The sequence below is a fragment of the Trematomus bernacchii genome, unplaced genomic scaffold, assembly GCF_902827165.1.
Source record: "Trematomus bernacchii unplaced genomic scaffold, fTreBer1.1, whole genome shotgun sequence".
NCBI classification, from domain to species: Eukaryota; Metazoa; Chordata; class Actinopteri; order Perciformes; family Nototheniidae; genus Trematomus; species Trematomus bernacchii.
The window spans coordinates 1,797,153-1,819,712 of record NW_022987771.1 but is presented as its reverse complement, the minus strand read 5'-3'; the positions used below and the strand labels follow the sequence as shown (position 1 = coordinate 1,819,712).

Sequence of the window (22,560 nt, the reverse complement as noted above, 5' to 3'; positions counted from 1 at the left end):
TCAGATTTTGCGCAGCTCCCTCTGGAGCCATAAAAGGTTTTTGAATTGTTTTGTTTACATATGCAGGAGCTCTCTAAAGGACATGTAAATATACTTTGATGTGTAAATTCGATGGACTTCACCAAAACGAAGCAGATCGGGTTGAGTCTGAGTTTATTAAAAAACATCCAGATTAAGTTGTAAAACAAAAACAGATTGTTGACATGGTCACAGGGGTGTCAAACTCAAGGCCCGGGGGCCAAATCCGGCCCGCGACTTGATGACTTGATGTGGCCCCACAAGAGCTTGCAAAGAATATAATATGTTTATTATACGGTTACATGCCACTTTACAGAAGCACATTGCCCATAAACTACATGTCCCACAATGCATCTCAAATTAGACTTTTTTTCTCAGAATTTGACTTTTTTTTTCAAAATGTTACTTTTTGTTCAAAATGTCACTTAGTTTTTCCAGAATTTGGCTTTTCTCTTTTATTCATTTTGTGACATGCGCACTGAAGAGACTTGCAATTGTTTGCCCTAGACTTCTGCTTTCAGACGTAGTTAATTATGAAGTCATTACCCTATCTGATAATAATCCAATGAAGATTATTTTATATATATTATTCTTATATAGTCTTATATATAAAACTGGCCCTTTGAGTGCAACCATGATGCTAATGTGGCCCGAGTTGAAATTGAGTTTGACACCCCTGGTCTACAATACACACCATTGAATAAACTGCTTAATTTACACTGCTGTGTAAATAAATTGGTCTGAAGTCCAGCTGCCCTGCCTCTTGGCCTGAAAGGCAGCCATTGTGTAAAATAAAACATGTTGTATTATTGTTGTTAGTCTGGGAGAACACATGTATTTAAAATGTGAGAGCCACTAATTTGTTAACTTAAAAATACAGCTAGAGATGTTAATAGGAAAGTTGCTCCATTGAAAACTGAATAGGATTTCATTTGTAGGTTATTTCTTTCCAAATGTGCATACAGTAATTGTAAGTAACTGCAAAAACAAACAATGTGGTGAAATAATGTGTCTTTATTTGAAATAAAACCATATTTTGCTCAGCATCACTTCTTTCACAAAGTTTTTACATCATCTGTAATATTATTGTCATTCGATACATCAGGCTGTACAAGTTTGATCTCTCACTCTAGAAAAAGGAGAGGTGGCCAACCAAAACGTCCATCCAGCAAATCAGACACAAGAGTCATGGAAAAGGTTTTGAAGGCACTCTGTACATTCTGAGGATTAATATTGCAATCTTTGCTGCCAAGACATAAAATAATAGTGTCATATAAAAAGGCATACATGATTATTTATTAGTGTTGTTCATATACAAATACAAGGCTGGTTGGTTTATTACTTATACAAAGTCTATTACAGTTGCTCTTTGATTATCTCTTGGTTTCATTTTACAACACAAACATCACAGTGATCAAACTCCCACATTATTATTATTATTAGAAGAGTTTGATCCCTTGCATAATATGTAAAACTATGTCCACAGGCTAAATAACACACACACACACACACACACACAAATGCTTAACCTGCTGTGTCATTCAAACTATGTAGATTAAAAAGCAGCAGCTTGTTTTTTTGTATTGCTGTTGTCTTAATAAGCATGCTTAAAGCAAAACTAGGCACATTTTGTTATTAAGGACTTGATGATCTGATGACATTCAACTTTGGTGAGTTAAAAGTGGGAGGAATCGCAGTATTTAGGTAGTTAAAAAAAACACATGCAAGACAAAAATAATCAACAAAAGAAATACAAGACCTCAGTAATGGAGGGGAAAGTCAATGTACCCTTGTAATATAAATGATCTTAATTTTAAATCGGGTCATTAGATCTTAATTAATACAAGAGTAATATTACGCTTACACAATCTGATGGTGCATGAATTTGGAATGGTTGTTTATGTAAATGATTGTTCATCGCACGGCAATAAGTTACACAAAGGTTCAGGGTAAAGAGTAAAAAAAGCAAGATAATATTGAAAAAAGTCGTTTTTTATCAGCATCAATTATATATTAAATAAACCCAAGCTTTATAAAGTATGGTATATAAATCAAAATGCTTAATAGTAATTTATGTAACACATTTTAAAAGCAAATTCCAGTACCTTAGTGTCAAAACAGTCATCTGCTCATATAAAGATCTTAATTTGATTGTTATTAAATGATCACCAAATATATCTTTGGAGACTAGTTTAAATGGACATTAGCTCTGAAATAAGAAAGTGCATATGCTTATAATAAGACCTTTGTAGAGATTGTGTCTCAGTGACAAACAGAACCAACATGACTGTGCCCTTAAGGGAGACTCCCTTCTCCTCCAGCAGCTGGGCCCTTACACTGGTTTCGTGAGGGACTGCAGGATGCTGGGTTTCTCCTCTATGACGCGGACCAGCAGGATGTCGATGTACTCTTCCAGCTCAACGATCTTCGAGTCCTTTCGAGACAGGTCGGTCTGCTGCCTCACCACCAACGTGATCAGCTCCTCCTGCGTCAGCTGGGTGTACGGCCCACTCTGCACCGAGGACGCATTCTGAGGGGGAACGAGGAGAAGTGAATACAGGTGATGCATTCTGATGAAAAAGTATTGATTGGTTATATTAGTGTGCATTTTGAACTGTTAGAGGACTCTTTGAAGATTGTTTGAAGATTGGTAGTATGCAGGAAATGAGGCACACCCCATGTTTGGAGAAAAAACGTCTTACTGGCACAGAAGTAAAGCAATGCTCTGCTGTGGACAGGGGCAGCTAAAGTCATTACAAAAGGTCCATAAAGTGTATGTTATTTTAAGAACATTTCCATTTCACCCATCAATATATGCTTTCTTCCAATTCACCAAATTCCATTAAATAAAAACATTTTAGAAACTGAACAAAACTTAATTTTGCTGCTCTGCCGGTTTTTTTGTCTGTGTCATGGCCGGGCTTTGGCTAAATCTGTATCAAAAAAGTCAAACTGTAGCGAACAAGCTGACCAATAGAGGAAGCAGCAGACCTGCAACTACAATGTTATGCGAGTTAAAATACTTTTTTTGTCAATGGAGGTTGTTTGAGCAAAAGCGTATATTGTGGTTTCCGTCCCCTGACTGAAAAGGCTGTCGGGCGGTAAAGCAAGAAAATATTCTAAATAAAAGTAAAGACTTTAACTGATTTTTTTTAGGTTAGCTTTTCCTTTAAGTGACTGAAATACGTTTTGCTGCTGCCTCTGCCAACACCAGCTCAATTTCCATGTATTACTCCTGTCTGTTTCTTTAAACCAGGGGCGTGCTGACAGCCATCTGCTGTAGGTAAATGCATGGACTTTGGATAAGTACCTACTCCAACCCCACTTAAAAACATTCAAACATTTACTTTAATGGCTTGTCCCTAAAGAAAAGTTTTCTTATTTTGTCAAAGCTTCCACCCACATCTTATGACCTTCCTTCAAAGATGGAGATATTGTAACAACTCTGAACAAATTCCATCTGCTGAGTGAAAAAATAAGCCAAATTGCCAGACTGCTATTTCCAAGGTCACAAATGTCTTCAAAGTTGAGCATTACAAGATTTCACATTTTGAAGCTGCCAGTTATATTTTCAAAAAATGGGGTTGACTTGTACATTTGTGTAATGTAAATTATGTTAGAAAATGAAAAGAGAGGTTATGAAATGTGTCCGGGGATTCCTTCTTCAGAAAATCCAATCAACTTGCTGAGAGGGGATATGTCAACAAATATTTTTGCTGTTTTTGTTTCCAGTTCATAATGTGGTTTCAAAAAAAGGGACAATCAAGAATCTTTCTATCTATCAGGATATCACCAGTACCTGAGTCTTCCCTGGTGTGCTGTCACGGATATTTATATCTTTCACAGCGGGGCTGCTGATGGGTTGCTGGCTCTCCAAGTTCATAGGTTTCACAGGATGAGGCCTGTAAAGAAAGCACATCGATTATTGTGAGTTAGTTCAACAATATCTACAAAAACTTCAAAGGAAAAAAAGATGAATACAAAAATCATCCCACTGTCATCCAAGAGCAATATTCAGAAGAAAAATAAGGACCTAGAAATCACAAGCTGTCAAAATCACCCAAGGTAAATCCCAACACCCTATCTGCCTCCCCAAACAACAGCCAGATGTCATATGGAAAATCCAGATAAAAAGTCCACAATTGTATTCTTTTAAAGCATCCTTTTGAATCTCACCTGCGTGGAGTTAAAGCTATCCCACCTCCATTGCTATTCTGAGCACTGACAGACTGAACATCAGATGGGGAGACCCAAGCTCGCAAAGGTGCCTTTCCCCCAGACAAATCCTCTGCCGGAGACGACGGCTCCTCCATAACCACCTCGAGGGGTTCTGAGGTATTCAACACGGAGGCAAACGGTTCAGCTCCAAATTGATCTTCTCCTCCGTAAAATGTGTTTTGTGTATTTGCATCAGCTGAAGGCGTCGGTGTGATAGACTCGTTCCTGACACCTCTCGCAGAGGGGGCTTTGTTCGCTGTGGTTGCGGTGGTTTCTTCTTTAAATGCGGGTTCTTGTCGAGACTTGGAAGACCTATCAGCAGAGAGAGTGGTGGACTGAGGGGTTCGTCTTCCTCTGTTCGAATTGTTTCTCTGGAAAGCAGGATTGACTTGCTTTGGATCTTCTACTTGTTCAATGACCTCACTGTGTTTGTTTGAACCACTGCCGTTAAAGTCAGCAAATGGATCGGAAAGTTTCTCTTGACCAAAGATTGAATCAAGATCGTCTGGTGTCATTCCCAAATCTTCAACTGTGGGCTCTTTTTGAACACTGCCGGTAAAAAGGTCTTCTTTTTGGTGTCCCTTTGGTGGGGCCCACGGGTCTTTGGAAATAAGATCAGTAATGGGGAATGGGTCAAAGTCCAAGTTCTCCGATACTTGCCTGCCTTTTGTATCCACGTTGCTCATACTTGAACGAGACGATGTTTGAAGGTTACTCTTCAAATGTTTGTCTGAGACCACTGGTGTCGCAGCAGAATCTTCTTGCAGCACGGAGTCTCTTCCACTAGCCCTCTGTCTGGGTTTGGCTGTGGGGATCTCTTTGTTCACACCGACTTGATCGTTTAATGGTGCGTGCGAGTCCATTTGGCTGGTTGGCCTGGGTGCATGTGTTGCAGCAGTTGATGGGCGCAACGCCTTCCTTGGTCCATCCCTGGACATCCCTGAGGGACTTTCTCTGTTTGTGCTCACAGGTTCTGGGACTGCAGGCAGATTGTGCCTCATGGGATATTGCTGAGCGGTACTCTGACTCTGTCTTTGAGGAGAATCTGCAACTGATCGAGGTTGTGGAGGTGCAATTGATTTAGGAGGAGCTGGGGCTGCTGCTTTTTTTGTTGAAATAGATTTGATATCCTGAGATCGGGATTGAAAATACCTACTTGCAGCGCTCTCCTGAGGGACTGAAGCCTTTACACTGGGTCGCTGCTCCTCCGGACCATCCACACTCATCTCTGAACTGTCCCTGTGTTTCTGATTTACCTCAGCGATCAGATGGTCCCATCGAGTGTGCCCTTGCACTCCGTGTCTCTTCTGAGGGAATAGGCTTTCATAATCAGGAAGTGGTATGGATACTTTTCCACCTGGCTGCGGTCTCTCCGCCTCTACGTATGCAGGGTTTGTGATCTCTCTGACAGGAGCGGTATTTCCACCATTAAGGCTCCCATGTCCTGAGTACGAGGGGGTCCCAGGGGCCCTTCTTTTCTTATCTGCCATGGTTGGTGAAGATCCAACAGAAGACAAATCCTCTACGCTGCCCCGAGGAGAACCGGACGGGCTTTGGCTTATGTTCGGTGGAGCCAAGGATGAGTGGAGACTGGAGAACGTATCAGGAGACTCAGACGGGACACTAGAGAGGCTGGTGTCAGAGGTTTCTGGGGAAGGACACGGCTGACTGGGGGTTTGGCAATCGGCAGGTTCAGACTCTAGAGATGGAGTAAACCTGCCAAGGAGTGAAAACAAAAAGGCCTACAGGTCAGTTTGACCATCACATTACCTAAAGTCATTTCACCAATGTACAACCAGTCACCAACCCAACTACCATTTCACAACCTAGAAAATGCAGCCAGTACACTTTGCATCTCCTTATCTTAAATCTGCACTAGACTGCCAGTAAAGATAAATAAATCATTTCACAGACTGAACATCTAGTTTCCGTGTCTTGCAGTTTCTATTTTTAGCTTTGACTTGCTCAATGAGACATTTTAACAGCCCATTATAAAAATACTACAATGTTACATTTTTACTTAAAGACTATCCCACTGAAGTTATACAAGGTATTCAAACACGGCATCAAATGTTGCACAATAAAAATGACAACTTAATAACACAAACAACTTGAAATGCCTAGGTTATCTACCATCTAGCAACATGTTTTTACTTCCGTAACATCAATTACAATAGCAAACATAAGTCCCTTACCATCATGACTCAAGAATAAAAGATCCAGTCCACAAACAATGTAGAAAAATAAAAAAATAACTCTATCACACAAGACATCCACAAAGAAGGTAACACGGCAGCATAGTGACTCCTCAGAGCTCTGCTCAGTCCAGAACCTGTTCCACTCAACCCTTAAACACAAGCCACTCCCAGATTCTCATCTCAACCAAGAGCAAACTGGTCCAACTGGTCCATCAACCGCTTCATGCAACTCAACGTTTTGGCCATTAAAGGCAGTGACAAGGCGCAGTCAACAGAAACAACACAGAAACTTGTGAAATATCCAAGTTTCAGCGTTGACAAACATGGTGTCGTAATGACTGAAAACACGTTTCTTTTCCTAAATAGCATTTTCAAAAGATGCCAAAGAAGAAAAAAGTAACATTGTTTTTTGTAAAATAAAATGCACGTTCCAACAAATAGACGACAGTATGTGCAGTTACACCTGCAGGCCTATTGATAGCATTCCAGTCATGCAAGTAAAAGGATAGTATGACTACAGGCAAATAATGGCATTCTAACCCCTAGATTCCACCGGGTCCGTCTGCGCCGCGTTACGGCTGCGCCGCGGTTTTGGTCCGGCCTCCTCCGGCGTCATACCCTACCAGGCGCGTTTCAGAAGCATTTCAGAAGCGGAGCGTCTTGCATGCAGGCTCGCCGTTTTTGTTGATTTGGGCATATTTCCTGGACAGGCTACTTTATACAGACAAAGTTAATAATAACTGTAATATTCCAGTTATAAACGACATGAATCAAAGATGTGTTGCTGTATTTTAGTGGTAAAAAAATGCATTCATCATCATAATTATTATTCTATATATATATATATATATATATATATATATAATTTACACAGTGCCTGTAAACCGGAGGAGAAGGCTGGCATTTCTCCTCCTACTTGAAAGACTACGGAGGGATAGGGTCTGCAAAATTAGTTTGTGTGTGTGTGTGTGTGTATATATATATATATATATATATATGCTATATATGCTATATATGCTCTGAACGTTCCACTTCCTGCCTGCCCGACATTACGTTACGGCTGCATCGCGTCAAAAATAGGATTCATCCTAATTTTAGAGGAGCCCTGCGCCGAGACGCTTCTGGGACGCTTCTGGGACGCTTCTGAGCCGTAACGCGCCGCGTGTGGTGGAATAGCACCCATTGACTAGAGTGGCCGCGATCGCCGCGCCCGTAACGCGCCCATAACGCGCCCGTAACGCGCCCGTAACGCGCCCGTAACGCGCCCGTAACGCGCCCGTAACGCGCCGCAGACGGACCCGGTGGAATCTAGGGGTTAGGGTCATGACACGTAAAAGTAACACATGACATTAGTGCAGAGTGACTCGAGGAGAAGGCCTACCTGGGTTTGACTGCAGACACTTTTGCGGAGCGGTTGAGGAAGGTCATGGCAGAGGGGCCTTGTGGGGTGCGGCTGGATTTCTGATGATCAGCTGGGCTTTCATTAAGTGCTTGATCTGGACTGAGGGAAATGTCCTCAAAGGGGTTGGCGGAGCGATGGGAGGTCGGTTGCTCAGGATCTTCTGAGATGCTGCGAGGGGATTTTGTTGGAAACTCCTCTTTAGTTTGCGGCTCTTCCTTCTTCTCCTCCTTCTTTCTGATCATCCCGAACAGAGACGACAGGCGGTCGCTCATGGATGCGTCCTCCTGACGTTTCTGCTCCTCGGCTTTGCGGCGCTCATCTTCGAGCTTCTGTACTTCAGCTGCTTCCTCTTGCTTCTTCCTCTCTTCGTCCTCCTTCCTCTTCGCTTCATCCTCGAGGAAGCGTCTCTTCCTCTCCTGTTCCTCTTGCACTCTGAGATCCTCTTCCTCCTTCAGTCTCTTGAGCTGTATCTTGTATTTCTCCTCTTCCACCAGCCTCTTGGCCTCTGCTATGCGCCCCTCCTCCTCCTGGTGGCGCTGTTGCTCCAGTATTGCCTTCTGGTCTGACTCTTGCTTGTAGGAGGGGACACTTACAAAGGCATCTACAGGGACTTCCGTGGTGTGTTTGCGGACATCCTCTACAGATCCTTGTCCTGAGCTGTTTAGACTGAGAGTGGATCCACTCTCGGGCTCTTCGTCCTCGGCGTACACATGGTTTCCGTTGATGCACGTGCTGTTTATGTCACTGTTGCTGTGCTTGTGGCGACCCAGGAGGGAGAAAGCACCCTGAGACACCTTGCTGTCAGAGCTGCCTGTCCGCTTGTGTCCCAGGAATTTGAATTTCCTTTTGACTGTGGGAGGGAGACAAGAAAACATGGTCCTTATTGACATGCAAAACATTGTTTAACTTGCAGTGTGCAGGACGGGAAAGAATGTCATACAGTAAACACAGAGTAGGGCTGCTCGATTATGGCAAAAATCATAATCTCGATTATTAATTGATATCACGATTATGAAAAACGATTATCCATTTACTTTGAAAACATCAATTTATTGAAAAAAAAAAATGTGAGCAGTATGTTTTGAACAGTTGATTACCCTGAACTTTAAGTATAATTCAACTGAAAAACCAATAAAAAAAAAAATTAAAAAAATCGTTTTATTTTGATTATGTTGTTTTCATAATCGTTGCAAGCCAAAATCGTAATTGCGATTAAAATACGATGAATTGAGCAGCCCTAACACAGAGTATAGAAAGATGAAGTTACCATCAGGAGAGTCTACATTGAGGCCGGATGAGCGGCTGCTGCTGAGAGATGAATTCTTCTCTGGAAGAGTCCCCAGTGTGGACATGGACTGGGACATGTTTTTCTGCAAGTTTGATTTGGGAGCAAAAAGAGTTTTGAGCCTTGATTTCTTTTTAACTCCAGGAGACGGGTTGAGTGACTGTGCGTCAGCCTCGCCCTCGCTGTCTGTGAGGACATTGCTGACAGAGGGAACAATAGCTGAAGCAGAGTCGGAGAAACCATCTTTCTTCTTCCCACGGACTTTGTCCTTCAGCTTGGAGATGCGAGAGCGTGGTTTGTCCTGCATAGAAAGGTCAAACATGCTGGCTGACATGTTGTTTCTCATAAATTGGATATCTAGCAGCACCTCCCCTCTCGCCTTATCCTCTTTTCCACTCTTGTCCACCATCTTGAACCAACTGCAAATGACAGAGAAAAGGGAAGCAGATGTTTAGGATTTATTCGCAAAATCATAGGAAATTCTGAGAGTAAATTACAGGCTTTTTAAATGTTTCAAAATGTAGATATTTTTGTTGAGAATGAATTTCTCAATACAAGTAAAGAAAATGGCAATAGGCAATGACCTCTGCACATTTGTCTATGTTTCATACAAGCCAGACAGATCACTGCCTTGGTATCAAGATACATCCTTAGATTTATTATATATACAAAAATGGCAAGCATTATCCATTTCAGCAATTTGAGGACGTCAATGTGGGCTAGGGAGCTTTCACTATTTTCAATAAATTGATTCAGTAAAAAAGAGTGACAGTTAACCATATTGAAAATAATCGTTAATTATTCATTATTTGTAATACTGGCTGCTAATTCTTAGTTAGATTATTTAACCCTTGGATGCACGAGTGACTGGACCCTACACTCTTCCATAAGTGGGCCAAAAAGGACCCGTATTAGAATAATATGTGTTTTTATGTCATTTTGGTTAAAGAAAAATCACTTGTATAATATTGAGTATTATATTTTGGTTCACACTAGAAATATTTTATATTTCATTTGTCACTATTTATAATTTTAGACATTTATTTTACATTTTGAAAAAACGTTTTCCAATAGGATTCCATAGAAAATGCATGCGGGTCATTTTTGACCCACTTATGGAAGCTTGGGGTAGTAATACAAAAACTACAATTTCTTAAAATGTCAATTTAAAATGTGAATGGCATGATATCCAAAACATGTTTGTTGAGGAATAGCTGGAATATGACATGATAAAAAAAAATGTAATTACAACGATACTTCAAGAAAACCACCTCACCGGGTCAAAAAAGACCCACTTATGCATCCAAGGGTTAATACTGTTACAGAAATCTGTAAATAACGCAACATATACTTTTTCTTTCACTGCCGTTATCTGGCTGATACAACACGACTTTCTACATTTTACACATGACTTTCTTTCTTCTGCTACTGCTCATTATCTTTCTTTATCTTATATGTGTGCTTTGTAGAATTGTATTGTTTGATTTGAATTTGTAAAAGTGTGTTCATGCCTTTTATTTAATAGCGTTTTTGTCTCCATCTATACTTTTGCTTTAACAATGTAAAGATTCCCTCTGTGGGACGGATGAAGGAACTCTGGTTCTGATTGAAGCCCTACACTGCAAATCTATATATACATCTAATGTTCAACCGCTGTATGCTCCTTTAAATAGTAATATAACTGCATTGGAAACAATTCAACGTGTAAACTTAAGTTGAATATACCACAGCAACAGACCGTTATTAAATCCCCTGGTTTCTAAAAGACTGAACTGTGTGTCTTGCTAGACCCGAGACTGACAGCTGTCATTAACTGGTTATCAGCTTATTCCAGTTCCTCTTTGGAGCACCATGCCAACCACAGATAAAGCATAACAACTGCAGCTTTGTTTAAGCTCCCCCCCCCCCCCCCCTCATGTCCTCTCTGTTGCACGGGATCAGCACTTATTGTTGACAGGGGAAGGGTAGGAGTGTTCTGGAGAGCCCTTTTCAAAAACAAGCAATTAGTGTCATACATACCGATGCTTTCTGCTGGTATAAAGAAAGCCCTTTGCTATTATTGGATATATACTAATTATGAAGCAGAAGTGCCCATTACGCCCCGCCTTTCCCCTTTTAAACTATTTTGTTCCACAGCAGAACCGTCTGATAGCGTCACTTGCTTTTTTCTCCAATTGGTAACAGATATTTCTGTGAAGTAAACAAGAAAGTTAAACCTCTTTACTGACATGCAGCTCAGCACAACACTTCGAACGTCCAAAACTACTGCAACCATAAAACACTAACTAATAGGTAGCATCAAGGTTGTCTTTGTAGCCTCTTTTATACCAGGGTATATGCAGGAATCCTGAAGTCAAATGTAAGACCTTTTAAGACCTTTTTAAGACCCTTTCCCTACATTTGAAGACCTCATCGCCACTTGGAGTTTTAACCGGTTACATTGGCGACACATTTTACCTCACATTTACTATATACAGTATTATTGTCCTTCCTCCTTATCTTCCAACCATTTGGACGCAAACTTGCATTTCCCCATAAAGATGTTGTTTAACAACCGGCGTAAACGGACCTTCGCGCGCTATCAAGCAGTGAGCGTGCAATGTCCTGTTCAGATGACGTCAAATCCAACAGGATGCCATAAATAAACTACACAGAATCACACTACACACCTACGCAATGATTACATTCAGGCACACTGTAGAATACAACCTCTTGGACAATTTATATACTTATTGAAAACAAGCTACAGAATGTAATACCTTGGAAAATGCCGTTTAATACTTTTTAATAGCCTTCATTTTCGCTAAATTGATTTATCAACTTTTAATACTTTTTAAGACCCCGCGGACACCCTGTATACATTTCTCAATAATCATGATTCCACTACAACACAAAGGTCACTTCTTTATTCCATGGACATTGCTACCATGTAGAATGTCATAGAAATGCTGCAACATGCTTTAGGGGGCTTTGTTGCCAGTTTTATACATGAATAAACCTGAAGTTACTAATTCTTACAGAGGACAGCTACAGATGTAGAAATAGAGCAATGCTTCTCTACCCTTTCTTCTGCATTTGGCATCCACATCACACCTCTTGTAAAACCTCTAAGCATGCCTGACAAATCCCTGGCAACCTTCTGCAGATATGTCCAGACATCCATAATTCAGACACGTATAAGAAGGGTATCTGATTATGTGGCTGGTGGTCATGAACTTTCCACTTCAATAAGGAAAATAACTCCTCAATAGGGTTGAGAATGTGGGGACTTTCTGCAGTAAACCACACTGACAAGTAGAGACTGATGAAATGCAGCATTGTCTTACGAAATGTCAAAGTGTTATATATGTCCTAATCATTGTTTAAGCATTTTTATTTTACTCAATTTCTCTGTAGATGTAGCAAAATGCAGATAAATAAGTAGTACTAGTGTGGTGTTAAGGTTCTCTTAAAGGTGGGGTAGGTAAGTTTGAGAAACCGGCTCGAGATACACTTTTTGTTATATTCCATGGAATGCTCTTAACATCCCGATAGCAATGAATATCTGAAGTGCTTTGACAATAAATACATTAAAAAATGTCATCTGTGGAAGCCGTAGTACTGTGAAAAGCACGACCAATCATCTGAGCCGGCCCGGCTAAAATAACTGGATGGCCTACCTGCCTGTCAGCCTTCCATCTGTGCACAAGCTTATCTCGTGCCCTCATTGGTCATGTGCGCGTTCGTGTGTGTTGGAGGAGGAAGTGGCAGATTTTTTCCGGCTGTGTATTTTCAAATTCTAGCGATCTCGAGCCGGTTTCTCCAAAATTACCTACCCCACCTTTAATGTATTTACACACAGATTTGGTGGGGGTTGAGTTTGAGTGAAAACATCTGGTCATAAAATGCATTTTGTGTCAAAGCAATGAAAAGTGATCCACAGCTGAGTGAGTATCAAGTCTGTTGTGGGTGTGAAGAGTTATGAAATAGTGAAATCAGTATTTGGAAATGCACATTATCAACTGTAACTGTAAAAGGTCACTGGGTGATTTCCTCTTCCTGAGCAATTGTTGAAATATAACGAGGGCCTTATTAAGACTCAACCCTACTTTAAAAAAAGATTAACTGAGATGTATTTCAATCGTTTAAATACAAAACCAGCTGTAGCATTAACCGTAATCTTCAGTTCATATGGAGGTTACTGCTGCAGAACGTCATTTTAGTGTCATGGAGAGTAGCAGACATCCAGACAGGCTCTTTGAAGTTTAACAGTCAGGAAACAACATGGGAGGGAACCAACATTCCTCAAACACTTCCAAACATGCATGAAGGTGCCGTGCAGTACGTGATGTAATGAAAGTCAAACTGAGCCACAGACATCTCTCATCTCCCACACTAAAGCAAGCATGCCAAGTTAAATAATGGCTAACTACGTCAGGGCACAGAGACATAGCACTTTCTCAGGACAGATAAAAGACGTCTAGTCTACGTCGGTTACAGCAGGGAATGCACCAGAGCAGAGACAATGCATCACTTTTACGGTTATTAACAGGGTGTACATGTTTTGATTGCACAGAAATAAAGTGTTGTGCCTAATCTAACCGGTCCTGCTGGACAGGTTTCCTTCGGTTAACTGAAGGGCACTTCTCTTTTCATGTCTAATGATTAACAGGAGAGACTGTGTTTATACCACGAGAGGACTACAGAATGCATTCAGCAAACAAAGTTAAGGTGATTCCTCTCCATAATATTAGTTTAACACTCACTGACACCACAAACCTTTGAAATGCAGTTAAATGTGAACGGATCAGCAGGGAGGGAGTAACATCTCATTTCAGGATTATCATAAACCACTGCAGGAAAGTTCATGAGATCACATATTGCTTCATTTCTTTTAAGGTTGTTTTCATGAGTGGGTGAAAACAATACAAATATATATATATGTCAAGATGGGAGATGTTGATTTAGTTCCACTGCTCTGCTCTTCGTTTACAAAATAAATATAGTGGCTCAGGTGTCTGAACTAAAGGTTGTCCCGACTTTTCTGCAATGATTGTCTTATAACGTGACTCGGTATTTGGACCCGAAACAATACATTTATTGTCATACAATCTATTTTGATAATGGCAGTGTTTCCCATACATCGATTCATTTGTGGCGGGCCACCACAATTAAATATCGTCCGCCACAAATAGATCTCATAACATTTTATTTTGTTGTAAATTATATTTTTGGGAGAACAAACCCCACAGATCCTCAACTCCGGTGTGTCTCACTCATTAACAACGCAGCACAGAGCAACAAGAACGTTGTCTGCTACAGTAGCCATGAACTCGCATGTATTTTGTTATTTGAGGGGGGGGGGGGGGGGGGGGGGGGGGATCCCAATAGGTTAAGGGGCCTTTCTGTGGGAAACACTGAATGGACTATCCAAAAACCCAGATTTATGCATCAGGCTGGTCATTTTGAGATGATGCAGCTTTTTGTTAAATATTCTTGAGAAATTGTTCATGATTTTCCTGACATTTTATAAACCAAGAAAACACAGAATGATTTTAGAAGTAAGCTTGATTGATCAATAATACAATTAATCATTAGTTGCGTACATGAGAATAATTGTTTAAGTCAAAGTCAAGTCAGTGTCATTATTATTATTTAAGGAAATAATCTAAAGAAAATCCTTAATATCAAACCTTTAAACCCCTTCACCTAAAAAAAAAAACACCATCAGAATCTTAACCTTTAATTTGATAGTTAGTGTTATTTTTCTTATAATGTGACATTCAATGACTTCCATTCATACAAAAGCATAATATACAATCCTATCGCCGAAATAAATCTTTGAAAACACGATATTGTGTAACAACAGCGTCAGAGCTTCCTTTCAGAGGCAAACAAAGTCCTCAATGTCACTCCCTGTATCAGCAGGACAGTAATCTAACACCGCGCGCTTCGAGGCACAAACAGCAACATCCAATACCCTGCATAATGGATCTGAAAGGAGACAGAGGGAGCGAGACCAGCAGGGAGAGGGAAGGAGATCACACCTGAGAAGGAGTGAACTTTGCCATTCAAACGGAAAAACGTACTGTGCACAAGATAACACTCAGATATGAAGGTGCAATAACCAGTGAGTGAGGTCATAGTAGCACTGCATCAAAGCTGCACTTAGTTGAGTGATACTGGACAACCAACACCCTCAATCTCCCTCTGGTCACTTCAAAATTACAAGCCACATTTGGAAGTCAGTGTTTATACTGAACGCTCTGTATTTTTTAAATTCATCATGCATCAGGGTGTGGATATCCATTTAACAACAACTCAATGTTTTATTTCCACCCACGTTACACCCATGCTACGTCAAACACAGATGTCATCCTGAGTCACGCAACGCATCGGGGTGTGAGCAGATGTATTTGTAAACTAGTTAATGGCCCTGAAGAATGTGCTATATTAACAGAAGCAATGTGAGATGCCAGTAAGCTGCTAGAGTTGAATTCACACCAATGTATGAAGGAAAGGTCTCAGACAAATGTTAGAGAGAAAGAAGACAGAGGACAAAACTGAGATAAGATATCTTTTTTCCTGCCATCTTCATAGTTTTCTTTTTGTCCTCTCAGACACTGATAAGAGGAGGAATTTAGAGATATTCTATTACATTGTTTATGTTCAAAGGTTAATAGATTGTATGTCGTTTCAGTTTTTGACCTGATAACAGAATATATTCCTGTTGGTCTCTACTTGTCTCTGAAACTAGACATGACATGATGAAATGGAAAAAAACTTCACAGCTAATTTAAACTCAGGATTGGTTAGGTTTGACAGTTTATGCATACTCGCAAATTAAGGAATCCTCTTACATGATTGACTAATTATCAATCCATTAATAAAAAGAGACCGTTTACTTACAAAAATCTGATTCTGTTTTCGATGATGTGAAGTCAAACATGGATTAAATATCTCGGGTAGCGTAATAAATACCAAGGACAACATTTGGCCACTGTTTGTAGTTAAGAAGTTGTGATATTTATCACATTTTGGATTACAATGTTAATAAAAAATCATGACCAGGCAGGTGTTAGCCACAAAAACCAATGTTAATAGTCTTTAAATTAGGTTCACTTTAAGTTTGAAAGAAGTGTTTGCAGTTTGAAACTTTCTGGGCCTGATGAAGCACTTTTAATAAACTCGAATACAGTTTTAACCTGGATTTAGAGAAGAGAAATAAGAGGAACTCATAACTACAAACAACACACCCAGGGGAAGCACCACAATGACCTCCCAGCCTCTCAGTAGTCACTTACTCTGTCTTTTTGCTGGACTTGTTGTCATGGAGGTCCAGCAGGTTGACCACAGCCTGACCCAGGAACTTGTCGAGCCCCACCTGGGCCCGGTGCATCACGATGATATGCAGTGTGCACCGGTCAGCGTTTCCCGGGTGGAAGAGCGGCAGGTCGAAGGAAGCCTCTTCTTTCCACACCGGGGCGATGCATTTCTCCGACACAGAGGTAGAAAACTTGTCTTTGGCCACCTGCATGATGGCATAGGCGTCGTTGGTGCCATTCTTGCCCTTTGGACGCAGGTTCCGAGCCTGGTGCACCGTTACCTGCACACTCGTAGGGAACCAAGTCTGGCTCTGGTCGGCCAGAGACATCGTGGAAGTCTCGTTAAGATTTACCACAAGTTAATCCGAGTTATTAGAGATATTACCACGCCAAACTGTTGGTTAACCTTGCCCTGAACTCCGTGTTTCTCCTTCTGTTGGTTTAGGTTACCTAGCTTCACTTCAGGAAGCTCAGGTTGATGTCGTAATTATTCGCCCTCCTCTTCGTAGCGATAAAGTCTCGAATAACACTTGAGTTAAAGTTAACACTCGGTTAACCAACTTAACATTGGTACTAGTACCCCAGGAAGGACATTACTGCGGTGCGGCTAATTCCTTTAAGAGCTTTTCATCAAAAAACAATTCCCTTGTTTTGCCTCAGCTACGTAAAACACTCCACTTCCCTGATGTTATTAGTTTCCGCCCTTACTCTTCTTGCTGCCTCCTAATTGGTTAGTTTTTCCATCCGTTTTTTTTAAGTCGGGCAGTGATTGGACAGCACGCAGAGGGTGTGGTGACGTCGCGTACCGTTAGTATGAGTCAGCCACTGATCAGGAATCAGTTTACCTTCGCTAAAGCCATATAATAATTTAATAGGACTACAAATAGAACTGATCTGACTTCAGTAGAGCTGTCGTATTTAGTTTAGATATAGATGTCCAGAAAAATAACTTTTTTAAACGTTTCAGGGATTGGGTCTGATGTTTCTTGAAAGTAAAATTATTTATTTTAAAATTCTCCCTTTGTTTAAGTAATATATAGACTGTCAAAGCAGGAAATTAAATTATAATAGGCAAATAATGTTTAGGTACGCAAAAATAGAACATTTCTCATAAAGATTTTTATTGTATTTCAAAAGAACTAGTGACTTATCCGACCGGCACACTTTGGTACCGCTACTAAATTGCTTTATATATACAGTCTATACTGTATATGGTTTTGCACACACCCTACAACACTGTTGACACCAGATGCATGACTTACCTGACCTCGATGGCACTGACATTCTTATTGAATCATGAGCAAGACAGTGTTAATGTTTACATTGGTTTTCCATGAGATATATTACATCCTGGATACATCCTGCTAGGTGCTGATCACAAAGTTGAAACTGCAAACAGGATATAAGCGCACAACAAACAGACTGTATTAAAAAACATATGTGATCATCTGGGTTTCGTTGAGACTTCCTCCAGAAGAACAATGGGAAAAGCATTGACAATGAGCGGCATAAGGAAACACTATTTCCTGTCAGTGTAATTTCCTGAATTACAAGTGACTCAAATTGACTAAAATGCAGAAGTATGGCTAAGGCTTTTCTAGGTCCACTGACATGTGAAGGCAACATTATTATTGAATAAAATAAAAAAGATCTGCTTGCAGTGATGTTTAAAAAATGTTATTTGTTTTATCTTTCATATTTTGTATGCATGCTTCTTAGTTAACATTAAGTTGTCTTTGGCTCTTTTCTGCTGTAACAAATGTAAATGTCCCCTCTGTGGGACAAATAAAGGTATTCTGATTCTGATAGTCATGCCCTATATACCTGAAACATATGTGTGTAGAAACCCCTTTAACAAACGTTTCAAAACTAACCTCATTACAATCATTGTGTCTAGGATAACTCATATGTTATCATGTCTTGGATACATTTATCATTGCAGAACCTGCAAGAATTGCCTGATCTGCAAGGACAATACATTTGAGATCCCTCAAGAACACTCAAAGTTTCTCTGCCTCCCAATAGGGGGCAGTCATTCATACATTTAAATGACTAGTGGAGTGTGTGAGTCAATTGTTTCTCTCTAGTTTGTATTTATTTCTGAATTCTGAATACTAAACAAGGGAAGTTGTGTAAGAGTTGTGTAAGATCAGACAGAAACATATAAATAAAACACTTTTATCATATGTTCAAAAGTCTCGCATAGCTTCTTTAATTCACTCAAAGATTCTGTACAGCCACGTTCATGGAAATACGCTTCTTCTGTATGAATACACACACAGACACAGACAGACACACACACACACACACACACACACACACACACACACATACATACATACACACACACACACACATACACACACACATACACACACACACAAAACATACAAAAACATACATGATCACAAGCAATACAATACTTGAAGAAAACATAAGGGTGAAGGGTTGTCCAAATATTAAATGCATAAAGCTGAACTTTGGAAATGGACTGCCTTGCTTTCCATTTCATGCTATAGTTGATATGCATAGAAAAAAAATCACAATTACAAAACACTAAAGCTTTCATTCGACATCCAAAATCAACATTATATGCCCATTTCAGATATATCTTGTACTTTTTTTTGTGAAATGAATAAAATAAATGAGTTGAAACTGATAATAAAAAAACCTGCCTTATTATTTTTTTACCATTTCACAGTGAACTCTTAGAATGCTACTGAGGCAAAAGTACTACCAGTTTAGGGTCCTGGATGCCTTCATGATTTTATACCTTAAATTATATAATTATTATAATCAAGAGACCATTAAAACATAACCCAATCATTTGACAGTCCATTAAGGTCATGCATAGAAGTTCACATGTAAGTATAGGTTACACTGTGGTTTCACTTTTCCACAAACCACTCTTCATTCCGACGGAGCTCTGTGATTGGTCCGTGCCACTCATGTCGTGCTCTAGCTCCAGCACTAAGTTTTTGAGGGTGCCGTTTGGGGCGGCGGCACCAGGCACGGTGGTGGTGACACTGTTCAAAGGGTAGGAGCAGCGCTTAGTGTCTCGCTCCACAGCGGCAGCAAGTTTCAAATTGTCTCTGCTGGCGCATCGTCTCTGAGCGCCGTGCATGGCCGCCCTGCTGGCCACAGACGGCAGCAGGGGGAAGGGTTTGCGACTCCCGCTGCTGCCCCCGTCGCTTCCTTCTGAGGGGCTGGTCGCTAAAGACTCTCCCACGCGCTTCCCATTGGTAAGCGGGCTCGCCTGGTTCTCTGACATGCTGAGGTGGATGCTGCCATTCTCACTCGTGGCCTGTTTGTGAACCACGTGTGAAGAACTGAGGTGATCTAAACCGTTGGGCCCTAAAGCTCCCAGGCTGCCCCCGCCTCCCGCAGTCCTTAGAGCTTTGAGACGATAGTGACCCCTGCCCTCACTTCGATGGTGATACTGACTGCTTCCTTGTTTAGTTCTGCTGCTCACTTTCCTTCTCTGGGGATGCACTGGCGCTGAAGAGTTAATGATGGGCAGGACATTGTTTGTTGGCTTGGTGGTGTTGTCAGTACTGATGCTGTGGTTGTTGCCTGCAGGGGCACGTTTGGAATTGTTGGGATTGTCTTGTGCCACCTGTAACAGGTTGGTGAGCTTGCAGGGCCCGGGGCCCACGCTGCTGATTCCACTCGGTGTGGATGATGATCGAGCTGAAGAGGAGTTATGAGAGTCACCAGGTGGATGGCAGCTGATGAAATGTTGTGATTCCTGCTCGGAGGTCTGCACCCCACTCCCTGTGGTGCAGGTGTGCGCGTAGGTAGAAACAGGGTTGGAGTGTCGGTTACCTGGGCAACATGCCAGCCATGAGGCCTGCACATCCCGACGTCTGAAGCAGTGGTGAACCACCAGGAACACCCCGAGAACTGTGGCAGCCATCCCATAGAGACAGCTGAACAACAAGCTGATGTGCCCTGTCAGCCACATTGCCATGGCTCCACAACACCACAGAACCACAAACAGGAAGTGGGTCGCCACCAGCACCAAGAACTGTGTCTTCAGCGAGTACTGATCCTCTGGCACTACAACAGCATTTACAGGAACCCCTGCTGAGTCTGTGGAGAGGAGGCTGGAGCTTCCTGCCAGGGCAGGCTGGCTCTCCGCCTCAGGAGAGGACAGGGTGGTTCCTGCGCATTCTTTGGCCACGCGGTGCCTCAGGCGAAACACAGTGCACAGGAAATAGATCCAGGTCACCAAAAGCACTAGCCCAGCGGGGACAAAGAAAGAGCCAAGACTGGGGCGCCACAGCAGCCAGCAGCTGCAAGAAGCAGAAAGAGGAGTCAGGAGGGTCAGCGCAAAACAAGGACACGTCTGTGTGTTCAACGTTTCACGCAGAATTATTCACTTCAGCACCAAACAAAACAACACAAAGTCAAGAGCCAAATGGAGCAAGGATAAAAGAAAATAACTCACTAAGGGCTATTGTCACCGTAGTTGTTGACATTGACAGCTGCAGTGATCCCGCAGATGATAAGAGGAACTCCACCAGCTATCAAATAGAACCTTGAATAATAGAGAAAAAACATTTAAAACACAAGTTCCTAGCCGCAGTTTCAGAAATCAAAAGCAGTTTTTGTTTGTGCCACAGGATGCTGTTTGACCTTTGGCTGCTACGATGTTTTTAAATTGCACATGTTGGTGTCATTTTCCTCCAATGTTTCTCTGGCTGTCTATAATTTAAACGGAGCTGTGTGATCCATCATTCCTATAGTGGGCAGAGCGTTACAAGGGTCAGCATAGGCTCCATAAGTCTGTGATTTAATGCAGCCTGTTCCCATGTGGCTGAGTGGGCAACAAAGGGGTAACGGGGGGGGGTCAGCGGGGTCAGAGTATGATTGCAGCTTCTTGATCACAGGGGCAGGGGTGGAAGGAGAAAAAGAAGGGAATATTTTGAAAGACAGTGCACCCCCTGAATCACCCTGCGCAGATTTATGACGACCCCCTCTGCTTCTGTTTCGTTGGTTTCATACTTTCCTACCCTCCCCCACTCATAAAGACTTATAGCCTTTACAGCAAGACTCTGTTATGTCCCTCCAAGGGACATCAAACACAGAGGGACTTTAGTTGTTGGGCACAATGACCCACTTTGATGGGGCACAGTCTGGGTGGCCATGCATAAAAACTCTGTCTAAAACATAAACCGTATTGACAGCAACAATCAAACAGTACAGGAAGTGGGTGACATTGAGTTGTGGGCTGCTCACTGACCTGAGCATGGGTCGCTGAGTAGGCGGAGTTGGAGGCTCTCCCTCTGGCTGTCGGGGCGTTCGCCACAACGTCTCTTTGTAGATGACCCGGGCACTGACTCCGATCCACAGCAGGGTGGAGAGGGAGGAGTAGTGCAGGGCGATGCCCACCTGTCACACGTTACACTCAGGTAAGACACCAAGCCTCCACACCATTAATCAAAATGAGGAGAATTTAAATGCATCACTTACTGCTTGACAAACCACTGGGTAGCTGGTCAGACTTATGCCTCCTACGTAGATGGCTGTCGTCATGGCTATGTGGAAGCAGGTATTCAGTAATGTGTGCCAGCTTTTTCTGGAAATGTGAATTGAACTGTAGGGGCAAACATAACAATTATTTAATAAGAAGCAAATAACTAAAAGAAGTGAGAAGTGTGTTCATGCACATACAATGCATACATACATTAAGCGTCTCTGAGCACTGGGAAAAGCGCTCTAACAATGAAATGTATTATTATTATTACCTGTGGTGTAGTATGTGTGTGATGATGATGGTGAAGAGGCAAAGGAGGAGCAGTGCAGTGCAGGCATACACCACAGGGTGGAGCACCCTCACAGAGATGGGGTTGGAGTTGGGGAAGTCAGGCACCTCCTGGAAACAAATCCCACACAAATGTACATTTCATTGAACCTTGATAATCCAGGATTATTACTAATTTAAACAAAAAATGTAAATGAAAGAAATAAGGGAAAACGATTTCATATCATATGGAGAACAATTTATGAAGCTTTGTAGATGGAGTGGAGCCACAACATCTCCCAGCATCCAAACAACACTTAGTCTGTCAAATGTCTGTGAGTCTGTGTGGGTGGGATTGAGTGTGTGTATGTCAGATGTTAAAAGGGGGC

General features: G+C 41.6%; 2 protein-coding genes across 5 annotated transcripts in view; both read right to left on the bottom strand.

Moving 5' to 3' along the window:
* Positions 1 to 1,014: 1,014 nt before the first annotated feature.
* rab11fip1a (RAB11 family interacting protein 1 (class I) a) lies at positions 1,015 to 17,125 on the bottom strand. 3 transcript variants are annotated; one of them, XM_034148691.1, is made up of 6 exons: positions 16,405 to 17,125; positions 9,104 to 9,540; positions 7,816 to 8,686; positions 4,195 to 5,952; positions 3,814 to 3,920; positions 1,015 to 2,544 (listed from the first exon to the last, which is right to left on the bottom strand). In XM_034148691.1, exons 1-6 carry the CDS (start codon positions 16,752 to 16,754, stop codon positions 2,351 to 2,353), a joined length of 3,717 nt encoding a protein of 1,238 aa, XP_034004582.1. In that variant the 5' UTR covers positions 16,755 to 17,125; the 3' UTR covers positions 1,015 to 2,350. The 3 variants fall into 3 exon arrangements, with proteins under 3 accessions (XP_034004582.1, XP_034004581.1, XP_034004583.1); XM_034148690.1 differs by having other exon boundaries at positions 1,015 to 2,548; positions 3,818 to 3,920; positions 16,405 to 17,124; XM_034148692.1 differs by lacking the exon at positions 4,195 to 5,952 and having other exon boundaries at positions 1,015 to 2,548; positions 3,818 to 3,920; positions 16,405 to 17,122.
* A 1,491-nt stretch (positions 17,126 to 18,616) lies between these two features.
* The window catches only part of adgra2 (adhesion G protein-coupled receptor A2), a 39,085-nt gene continuing 35,141 nt past the window's right edge, over positions 18,617 to 22,560 (bottom strand). For both annotated transcript variants that reach the window (XM_034148688.1, XM_034148689.1), the window contains 5 exons: positions 22,176 to 22,303; positions 21,901 to 22,024; positions 21,671 to 21,819; positions 20,876 to 20,965; positions 18,617 to 20,720 (listed from right to left, as the gene is read on the bottom strand). In XM_034148688.1, the coding sequence (XP_034004579.1) occupies positions 19,301 to 20,720; positions 20,876 to 20,965; positions 21,671 to 21,819; positions 21,901 to 22,024; positions 22,176 to 22,303 (1,911 nt within the window). In that variant the 3' untranslated portion in view covers positions 18,617 to 19,300. The remainder of the gene's footprint in view (positions 20,721 to 20,875; positions 20,966 to 21,670; positions 21,820 to 21,900; positions 22,025 to 22,175; positions 22,304 to 22,560) is intronic.

What these genes read in the sequence shown, in the direction of transcription:
- rab11fip1a (XM_034148691.1), bottom strand. Translation starts at nt 16,754, where the DNA reads ATGTCTCTGGCCGACCAGAGCCAGACTTGGTTCCCTACGAGTGTGCAG. An exon ending in GTGTCTGCAGTCAAACCCAG is followed by an intron (nt 5,953 to 7,815) that starts GTAGGCCTTCTC and finishes ACTCCTTGGCAG; the next exon opens with GTTTACTCCATCTCTAGAGT. An exon ending in ACCAGGGAAGACTCAGGTAC is followed by an intron (nt 2,545 to 3,813) that starts TGGTGATATCCT and finishes CCCCTCAGAATG; the next exon opens with CGTCCTCGGTGCAGAGTGGG.